Below are 11622 nucleotides of genomic sequence, written 5' to 3'. Positions count from 1 at the left end.
ACAATTTATAAATGTGTTTAAATATATAACATTCAACAATTAGCATTTGTATGCGTAATACAAAAAATATTTTAAACATAAAATTGTTGCATTAATATGGTAAATATTCATATAAAATACTTTTTGTTATTTGTAGTTGTAAATTCCCTATAATATTAACTTTTATAGACAAATGGTTTTTAATTAAATCATAAATCTTCATTCATATCTATTTCTATAATTTCATCTTCTCTTTTAAAAAGGTCACTTTCATTTTTATTTTCATTTTCATCATAAAAACTTGTAGATTTATCGAATTCCATTTCATCTTTATCCTTTTTTTCTTTTGTTCTTATAATTACATAGTATGCTACTAAACCTAGTGTAATTGCTCCGGCATATTTAACCGAATTTCCTGTATCTTTTGTTTTGGAAGAGTTTTTTCTATCTGAGCTTGAGTATTGGTGATTTTTATTTATATTGTTTGTATCATTAATATCATGATGATATGTATTGTTAATATGTTCTGCTTGTGTTATTTCTTGTTGCCTATTAATAGCATGTAAATTATTACGATTTTCCATCTCCTGCTTTCTATTTTTTAAATCGTTTATAATTTTTAAATTTTTCTGTATTAAATTATTAACCATGTTTTGACTCGTATCTAAATCACGAATTATGTTATTGGCATCTTCTTCATGCTTTTTGGCAACATTATATGATACATTATTATTGTTATTATATTCTGATTTTATTAAATTAATTACTTTGTTAATATGAGAAATTATTGATGTAACGTTATTTTTATTATCTATAATGGTGGGTAATTTTATTTCTGATTCTTTATTATAATTGACGATTTTTTGTATTATATCGTCTATTTCGTCTTTATTTGGATTATTTTGGATGTGTTTAGTTTGTTGCTCAACATAATTGTTTATAGTATTGATATATTTGGTTATTTGTTCGCTTCTGATTTCATAAGTAGAATTTTTAATATCTTCTAAACTCTTTTGTATTTGGATGAGTTCGTTTTCTATAGTTAAATCCTTAGAAAGATGTTTTTTAACATCATTTACATTTTGTGATATGGTAGATATAATATTATTTATATTGTTATTACCATAAAATTGAGCTTTTGTTTCATCTATTTTATTTAGAATTTCCTGAAATGATTGAATTGTGGTTTTTAAAGTTTCTTTAATTTTTGATACATTATCTTCATCATTGTCTTGGATATGTTGTTTGATTATATTATTATCATTTTCATAAGTTGTAACAAAATTTAAAATTCTTTGGACTTTTTCCTTTAATTTGGTAATTGTGTCTATATATAAGATTATATTTTCGTTTTCTTTATTACTAATATTTTTTATTTCATCTATATGACTTTCATAATTAACAATATCATGATATATCTCTTTAAGTGTATTGAAGTTGGGAATTGGAGTTTCACTTAGTGCATGAAGGAATTGATCTTTTTTATCAGAAATGTTTTGACCAATTTTCTTTAAACTATTTAAATTTTCTGTTAATTGATTTTCCTGCAGCTGTAAAATATTATCAAATTGTTTGGATATATCAAAATATTTTTCATTAATGTGACCTATATTTAATAATTTAAAGACATGGATTTTTTTATAAAGTTGTTTTATGGATTCAATTGATTTATGAAGTTCAGAATTGAAATAAAGCATTTGTATTTTATTATTGTGTAATGTATCGGCATCGATATTATTTGAATCTATTGTAAATAGGTCGGTCAAATTGTTGATTGTCTTAGTTGCTTCCTTTTCCTTTTCTATTAAATTATTATTATCATTAGTTGCATCTGCAAACATACTTTTTACATATTTGTTTGTTTGATTTAAATTATATTTTATTTGCAATGCGTCTATGTCATCATTTAAAGTATTGGAAGTATCATCAATGTATTTTAAAAATTCTTTTGAAAATTTCGTTGCAGATGTTATGAATTCTGAGTAATCAGTTATTTTGATTTTAAGAGTCTCAACTAATGTTGTATATGTAAAAAGTAGGCATTCCTTTCTCATTTCTATTAATTTATTAATTAAATCATTTTTTTCTATTATTTTATCCTCAATTTGTTTTATTTCAGTATTAAATGCGTTAGTTAGTTCTTTTAGTTTTTTTTTAGATTGTAAAATATTATTATTTTCCTCTGAAGAATCGTAATTATTTTCCTCTAAAGAATTGTAATTATTTTCCTCTGAAGAATTGTAACTATTTTCCTCTGAAGAATTGTAATTATTTTCTAACTCTTCTATATCTTTAATATCATTATTAAATTTTTCTTCCATAGCTGTTACATCAAAATCTATCCCAAGTTTTTCTTTTTCCTGTTTATAATTATTGCTTTTTTCTTTGATTTGATCATACTTTGACGATTCTAAAATGGTATCATAATTTTGAGAGTTACATGATAATTTGTTTAATTCGTTAGATTTATGCAAAAGTAGTTTAACTTCATTTAATATTTGTTCTTTTTTATTTTTTAAATCACTTAATGTGTCTTTTAACTCATTGGTTGCTTGGACTTTTTCATATAAACGTCGGTTTTCGAGTATAAGATTTAATGTTTGTTGTTCTTTTTTATGCAATTCTTGACTTTTTTTTAATATATCAAGAAGAATATTGTAAGAATCGCTTATTTTTGTATATGTTTCTGATATTCTTTGGGGAGATGGAATAAAGGTTAGCGTATCTTCTTTTTGGGAATCCAAGTAAGGTAATATAGCTATATTAATGTTTTCAAGTAAATCTATCCCAGAGCTGTTTTTTATTTGAATATTTAAAGAATTTGCTAATTTAGAAATATTTCTAAATATGTTTTCTGCCTCATATTTATAACTATAATATTTTTTACTGACAATATTTGCATATATTTCTTTTGTTTGGTTTAGTATATCTAATAATGAATTTTCATCAGTTGAATTTTTAACATTATTAATAGAGTTTGAAATATTATCAAACCCTTCGTTAACTTTTAAATATTCGTTTTTAAACTTATCATTCACTGTATTTAATTTGTTTTTAAAATATGTGACTATTCTATCAAATTCATTTCCTTTTATATAATCTAAATAGGATTTGACTTTATTTACATTTTCTATATTTTTTAAGAGTTCACTTTGTGCGGTGATTCGTGTATTTTTAATTTGATTATATGTTATGGATTCTTTTGAAACCGTTTCTAAATAATCTGTTATTAGATTGTATGATTTAATATATTCTTCATATATGTTATTCATTTCTTTATTATATTTTTCCAAGTTTTCATTAGTGTCAATACCTTCTAAATCATTAGTGTTAAAAGAAGATATTAGATTCTCTATTGTTGGTTTTATTAATTCTTTTGTTGATTCAATTTGGTTTTTATTTTCTTTGGTGATTTCATTTATTTTTTCTACAATTCCAATCTCGTAATTTTTTTTATGCTGGTTTACATCGCTTTCTATTTTTTCAATTTTGGAATTAACTTCATCTAATTCTTTTTTTTGGTCTTCAATATTTTTTTTTTGGTTTTTGAGAGATTCGAAAAGTTTCTCAAGGGTATTTAATTTATCCCCGTTCTCTTTTAGTTTTGTTTCTTGACTATCTATAGATAAAGTTGATATTTGTTTCTCTATATTTTCGGTCTCTTTTAAACAACCATCTGATTTTTTTCTTATATCATTTATTTTTAAGAATTTTGTTTCGAATGGCTCTACGGATATTTTAATATCTGTTATTGCTTTATTAGATTTATCATTGTTAGCGACTTCATCTTCAATATGAATTTGTTCGTTTTTTATTTCATTCATTTTTTGTTCAGATTTGTCTGATTGCGATATACAATTTTTGTGTGTTTCTTTTATTTCCTTTATGATTTGTTCTGAATCTTTTTTTGTTTTATCAAATTTATTTTTTAATGCTAATGCAGAATATTTATTTAAAAGTACGGTTACATCTTGTTTATATTTTTCAAATAATTCCTTATTTTTTTTGATTGTTTGTGTATTTTTATCAGCCTCATCTTTATATCCATTAGACTTATGTTTGTGTTCTTTCAATTCATTGATATTATAATCATGGCTATTTGTGCCATTATTTGTTTTAATGTTTAATATGTATTGCGATTTAGTATCCGCCATTTCTATATTATTAAAGTTTAATAATACAATTTTATTATACTCTTCGGCATTTTTAAAATAAGTGTTGATATTATTTTCTTCGTTTAAAATATAAGTTTTTATATCTGTAATATTCTTTATACATCCATCAATATCTTTATCATCTACGGTTGACTCTATTTTCGATTGGCATTCTTTTAAACTTGAATTTTCTTCGAGGTTTTTAATTAGTGTTTTTGAATTATTTAATTCATCATTTATTTTTTTATTATTCTGTTCAATTTCATCAGTATATTCTTTTACTTTATCAATAATTTTTTGGATTTTATTTAATTTTAAAATATTATATATGTTCTCAATTTTGCTTAAATATTGATTAATATCACTATTATGCTTTTGAGATTCTGAAACATTTTCCTGTAACTTGTTTTTAATATCATTTATATCTGATTCCTTAGAAAACTCTTGTATAATTTTTGAAGATTTATCATGGATATCAGAAATACTTTTTTCATGATTCTTACTTTTAGTGTGATAATTTTTTTCGTCATCATGTGATATTTTAAGCACTTCCATTTCCTTATTTATGTCCATTTTTATCTTCATGTCCTTTTCTATTTCTTCTGATTTTTTTTTTATATTATCAAGATCATCTATATATGCTTCCATTGTTTTTATCGTATGTTCAGCCTTTTTCTTTTCTTCATCAATTTGCTCCAAAAATAGTTTGCCTAAACTTTTTCCATATGATAAATTTATATTTTTTAATTCTTCTAACGAAGTTTTATCTTTTTCTATTTCTGATATTTCATTTAACAATTTATTTATTTCTTTATATATATTTTTTTTTTTGTCTATTTTGGTTACTATGATTTTTTGTTTATTTTCTATTCCTTCTACATTATCGTTAGATATTGCGGTGCCTTTTACTTTTTCTAATGTATTTATTTGTGCCTTCATTTCACCAACATAGCTTTCTGATTTTTTTTTTATATCCTCTAATTTATTTATGTGGTTATCGATTTGTTGGTTTACAGTCTTAATATCATCTTTAATTTTGTTAATTTCATTAGTATATTTTATATTTTCTTCTTCACCAAAATCTCGAAAATTATAATGTTTTAATTTTCCCTTTATTTCATTCAAATTTGTTACGTTTTCATTTACCTTTTTAAGTACTTGAGTATTTAGCAATTCTATATTTTTTCCAATTTCATCTTCTATTTCTTCACTAATATTATAAATGGATGTATAAATTGCTGCTTCGATATTTGAAATATTTTTATTTATGTCTTCGATTTTTTGTATAATATTATTAATGGCGTTTTCTTTTTCATCAAACTCATGATATAACATGTTTTCTTTATTTTTTCCTAAATTTACTTTTAAATCATTAAAATATTTTAGCAATTCATTGTTATTTGATCCGTGATTATTTAAAGACAATTCTATGAATTTTATTTCTAATTCTGTCTTTTTATCTGTTAATATTTTTTCAAACTTTTCTATATAAGAATTTTCTATTGAATTAGTTTCCTTTACGGTTTTAATATTTTGATTTAATTTATCTTTTAATGTAGTTTGTTTACTACGAAAATTTGTTATTGACTCGTTAGTCCTTTCACATACTTTTATATACCCATCTACTTTTTTAAGGGTATTAATGTTTTGATATTCCTCTTCAATGGAGTTTTTTGTTTCATTAATTAAAGATTTATTATCATTAAATTTTTTTTCATATATGGTTAATTTTTCATCCGAAACTTTTGCTTTTATTTTATTTGTTAAATCAGTAAATTTATTGTGTTCTGAATCGACATTTTCTTTATAATTTTTGTCAAAATCAATATATTTATTTACTTTACTTAAAATTTCGTCTTTCATAGTGTTTACTTCATTGATGAGTTTTGATATTTCATCTTCGTTAGTTGATATTATTGTCATATGTTCTTTGGATTTGTCATAGTTTTGCTTGGCTTCTTCTTCTTTTGCATTGTCTATATTAATTTGACTATTATAATGATTTCTGATTTCTAGCATTTTAGATTTATATTCACTTAATTGATCACGTTTCTTATCGTAGTCACTTATTTTATTTGATAGTTCTTGTTCTTTATTTTCAAAGTCTTCTGATGTTTTATTTAGTTCTTTGATAATTTCTTCATATATATATTTTTTTATCTCCAAAATTGTTTCTGATAGTTTGTTGCTAGTTTCTATATTATTTAGATGTGATTTAACTGTTTCAATTTTCATGTTTTCGATTTTATTATATACATTATCTATTTTCGATTTTAAATCTTCAAGTTTCGTTTTGTCTTCTGTATTATCAATGGAACTTTCTTTAACTATAGAAGACAATTTATTGTAAAATGTATCAATGTCACCTTCATAAATTTGGTCGAAATATGCTTTTATTGTATTATACATTGTATTTTTTTTTTCTATATATTCCGTAATTTGATATGGTGATTGCTTAGATAATTCATCAATGTATGTATTATTTTTTTCAATTTCTTTCTTTAATTCAACTGATTTTTTAACATATTCAATTTTCTCAGTTATGTCTTTTATTTTATCGATTAATTCTAATTTTAACTTGTTCACTATTTTTTGTTCCTCTACAATATCTGTTATTTGTTTAATCAGTTCTTTAATTTTTATTTCCAATTGAATAGTTTCTTCATTTTTTTTTTTTAATTCCGTTAGTATTTTGGTTTTTTCCGTTTCCCAATTGTTTGCTAATATGAGAGAAGCTTGAAACCCTTTCTTCCTTTCTTCATAAGTATGTACATTTAATTTATTTTTGATTTGAGAAATAATATTAAATTTGTTTGTAACTCCATCATTTCTTAAATTTATCATAGACGTATTCAAAACTTTAAATTTATCCATAAGTGATATAATTGATAATATTATATTTTTTATTGTATCATTGAATTTGTCAAGATCTTTTTTACTTTTATAAACATTCCATTTATTTTCAAATATTTTATTTAATTCAGTTTCTAATGAGCTTAATTTATTTTTGGGTGTAATCAAATCAAAATCATAAATACCATCGTTTTTTATTATATTTTCATTTGAATCTACTTTGTCTATTAATAATCCCCCTAGTGATTTAAAAAAGTGTATTAAGGAATACTTATAAGTAATACTTATTGATTCTAAATTTTCTAGAATTGTATAATTATAATCTAAAATACTATATGACTCGGCTATTTTTTTAATTTCATTAAAATGTTTATCACAATTTTTATTATCAATAGTGGTGTTGGTACATTTTTTCACAAAGACCTCTTTTTCTTTACACATTTTTATATATTTATCATGTTTATTTTTAATATCCTCGAATTGTTTTTTTATAAATTCTAGTTTTGGTACAAGAGTCTTTAGATTATTGTTTTGTTTTAATTCGTTTATTAGAAAATCTATAAATGGAATTACTTCGTTATCTTTGGGAACCTTCCAATCTCTTTCATAATTTGAACCGAGACGCGTCACAGTTTTACAAAATTCAGAATTATTCTGAGGATGACTATTGATTTTGCTGCTATTTTTACAGTTATTTTTATATACGTCTTCTTCATATGAAATAATATCATTTGGTTTATTTTTTATTTTTTCAAATTCATTTTTTAAACAATTTACAAAATTTGTTTTTGATAATGTATATAAATTATAGTCATCCTTCGAAGGGTCATTATAAGCATTATAAAAAGAATTGTGTATATTGCTCAATCTATTTATTAATTCCTGTTTTTTGTCATTGCATGATTTGTTTGTTTCTATGACTTCATTAAGAACCGTATCATGATTATTATTCAATTTATTTTGAACAGTGTAATTAGATAATATATTTAATTTTTCTAACATTTTTTTAATATATTTAGCAGAATATAGAGGTTTATAAAAAAAACTCAATACGCTTTCATCATCATTTACACCATATATAGTATCGACCGTATTTAATGTATCTTTATTTATTCGAGATATATAGGTTATTTGTAAAAAAGACTTATTAATTTCAATTAGCCTGTTATTTGTTTTTTCATGTTCATGATTAAAATTTCTAAAATCATCAAGATTATTTGTCTTATTATATTCATTATATAATGTGAGTTTTGTATTGTTTATGTCTTTTTTATTTTGAAAGGTGTTATTATTTATTAAATATGGCTGTATATATTTTTCATTATTAATGAAATTATTTTTATTATTATATTGTTTTTCATTTGAAAAGTTTGAATTATTAAAATCACTTTCTTTTAAATTATGGTATGGATTATAATTGTTTGACTTTGGGGCATGTTTGTTTTTATTTTTCTTAATTTGGGTTCCACATATTATATCTGCATATTAATTGTGAAAAAAATTAAATAATATTAGTATAGGAATATACAAATTTGCATAATTAATACATACACATATATTAAATAAAATATGTAAAACCACGAATTGAAATAATTTGTTAAAGATCTCTATTATTACCGGAGAAAATATAAAATGCAGCCAAACTAATAATATAAATATATTTTTTCATGGTTAAATATAACACATTTTTTTGAGTTAAAAAAATATATTATATATATGTTTCTTCTATATTTTTGATATTTTTATTTGATTTTATTTTATTTCTTATATTAATTTTGTTCTACATTAATTATTTTAAGTTTTTACTTTTCGATCATTTTATTTAAATATAATATTCTTCATTTTTATATATAAATAAAAAATATTTGTGAAAATATATAAAACAAATTATTTTCCACTAAATAAAATTTTTAAATTAAAAATTACAGTTATAACCAATAATTAAAAATTAGCAATTTGTTTGTTGGTGTGTAGATAAAAAAAAGGGAATTAAATAATTATACTTTCATTTTTTTTTAAATTTATATAAATAAAAAATTTAATAATTGCATTATAACTTTTTTTAAGATAAATGTGTGCTGACAAAAATTTAAAAGGCCAAAAAAATTTACACGAATTAAAAAAAATTAGAATGATATGTAAATAAAGGGAAATAGTAATTCGGAATAAAGACATTTTTATTTCACTTTTTTCATGCAGAAATTCAATAGTGATTTTAATTAAAAACTACTATATAATTCAAATAAAAACTCGCCATGTTTCGGTTTTAGAATAAATAATTAGTGCCATGTATATAAAACACAGATTAAGATGCTGCCCAGGTTTTGTGTAGAATTTCGTTTTAATAAAATTTGTAAAGTTTGATAATATTTATTGATCTCATATTTATTAAACAATATATATAAATAATAAATTGTTTAAATATATAAGTAAAAAATATAAAAAAAATGTCTTACAACCTGAATTTTTAACCTCTAGATAAAGAGAAAATTTTGAGCACATAAAATATGTATAAACACTAACACAAAAATAATACTGTAAATAAAAAATATATCATAAAATTTAATATTAAAATTTGATGAGCTCATATAAATTAAACATTATTAATGTATAATATTGGTATATTATATTTTAATGGTAATTTTTGGTTAATCATATATAACAACTTTTATAAATTATCCCCAAATTGGTAATTATTATATTTTTGCCTACACTTAATTATATATCTTAAAATAAAAATGTATTATAAATATATGAATAATAAATAATGGAAAATTTAATTATATTAATACATTTTTTTGAATTTAATTATTTAAATTTTTTGTTAATTTTCGAATAATATAGTAAAAATGGTTTATATGGTTTAATTTATTTTTCATAAAGGTATAACATTATATTGTTAAAATTATTTTTTTATTTTAATAGGCCCACATATATAGTTTGAGAAGTGTAAATTTATATAAAATTAATATATTTTAAAATGGGTATAATATAAGAATATTTGTAATTTTTCATAATATATTTTGTTTGTAATAATGAATTAAAATGAGCATATAAAATTAAAATTATTTTTCTGTATATATTTTTTAATTTTTATTGATGATTAAATACTGAATATTATTTGATTCGGGTAACTTAATATATTTATATGTGAATGCAGATTTTATAGAAAATTTGTATAGCAATTAATTTGTTTTTAACTATATTTTATGGTATTATAGATATAAAAATTCGTAAATATATGTTTTAAATATATCGTTTTTATTAGAATATATATATTATTATAAATACATTATTTTAAAAAAATTATAAATGGAATGTTATAGATTGGTTTAAAGTAATCGATTGTATTCATTAATTAGACCACTGTAATATACAATAATAAAATAGTAGTAATAATAAATAAATAAACATGATTTTTATGCATGTGTAATTGGCAAATAAACTATTATCTAATCGGTGTGCATATTATTACATTTATATATATTTTTTTCTCTCCAAAGTTCGCGTATATTTTCAATTAAAACTGGAAACATTGGAAATATTAACAAATTTACATACATTTCCATATGAATACTCTATAAAATTATTTATATTTTATGGTTTTATCGTATTTTATGATTTATTATATTTTTCCATTTTGTTTTTTTTTGGTTTATCAAAAATTGTTAAATAAAATTATAAAAACACATTCGAAAGACAAGATAAAATCATTTTTTTTATTAGTTTTAAGTTATCCCGATTCAAAAGCTATAGCATTTCTTATATCCATTTACGCACAATAAATATTAAATATGTTTGATTGTTTTCGTATTATTAGTGCATTACTTCTTTTTTTCTGTCTATAGAAAAATAAATATAAATGATTAGCTTAATTTGAAGCATGCCCTTATAACTAAAATAATACTTAAGATTATTAAAAAAACAAACGTGCATATAAATAATGTATTTCTTATTTTCATATTCAAATAATGTTTAATTATACTTTCTAAATTGAGGAAATATATATAATCGTCGTCAATTATTAAAGTTTTTGTTAATTCATAAAATAAAGGTTAAAAATGAAAAATAGTTTGTAGTTTATTTTATTCTAGCCAATTTAAACCTGCTACTATTAGAAAATCGTAATGTAATAGTGAAAACCCAAATACAAAATACAATGTTTAAGAAGCGTGGAGATAGAAACCTAGAAACAAACGACGATGATATTTTAAAAATAAATATATGCTAGTTGGAAGTTTTAGTTCCACTATAAGAGAAGTTTATTCACAAAAATAAAAAGGCATAAAGGAGAAGAACATTCATAAATAAAAGATGAAGTACAACAAAAAATATAGATCATTAACTAAAGAATATAAAAAACAAAATAGTTTTAATAAAAATGCATTAAGTTAAAAATAGTTGATATTATTAATAAGTAGTAATGTTAATGTAAAACAATTTTTAAAATATGATATAACCTTTTTATGCGAATATGGATGAATGACAATTTCCCATTATTTAAATTTATTTCACTTGTTAAAAAGTTTTAATATGAATTATGCTAAGGAAGCTCAATAAAATAAATAAATTGCACCATTGTTTTTTTTTGAAAATGTTTTATATTCATGCAACGGAAAAAAGAAAACACATGTTA

The 11622-nt window shown here is 21.3% G+C and overlaps 1 protein-coding gene across 1 annotated transcript; it reads right to left on the bottom strand.

Moving 5' to 3' along the window:
- Nucleotides 1-188: 188 nt before the first annotated feature.
- Nucleotides 189-8655, bottom strand: PBANKA_1400091 (reticulocyte binding protein, putative; the record flags this gene model as incomplete). The annotated part of the gene is made up of 2 exons (XM_034567314.1): nt 189-8464; nt 8604-8655. 2 exons carry the CDS (start codon nt 8653-8655, stop codon nt 189-191), a joined length of 8328 nt encoding a protein of 2775 aa, XP_034423823.1.
- Between the last annotated feature and the right edge of the window lie 2967 nt (nt 8656-11622).

This window comes from Plasmodium berghei (assembly GCF_900002375.2).
Source record: "Plasmodium berghei ANKA genome assembly, chromosome: 14".
NCBI lineage: Eukaryota > Apicomplexa > Aconoidasida > Haemosporida > Plasmodiidae > Plasmodium > Plasmodium berghei.
The sequence above is the reverse complement of the archived record's forward strand: the minus strand, read 5'-3'. Positions and strand labels throughout refer to the sequence as shown.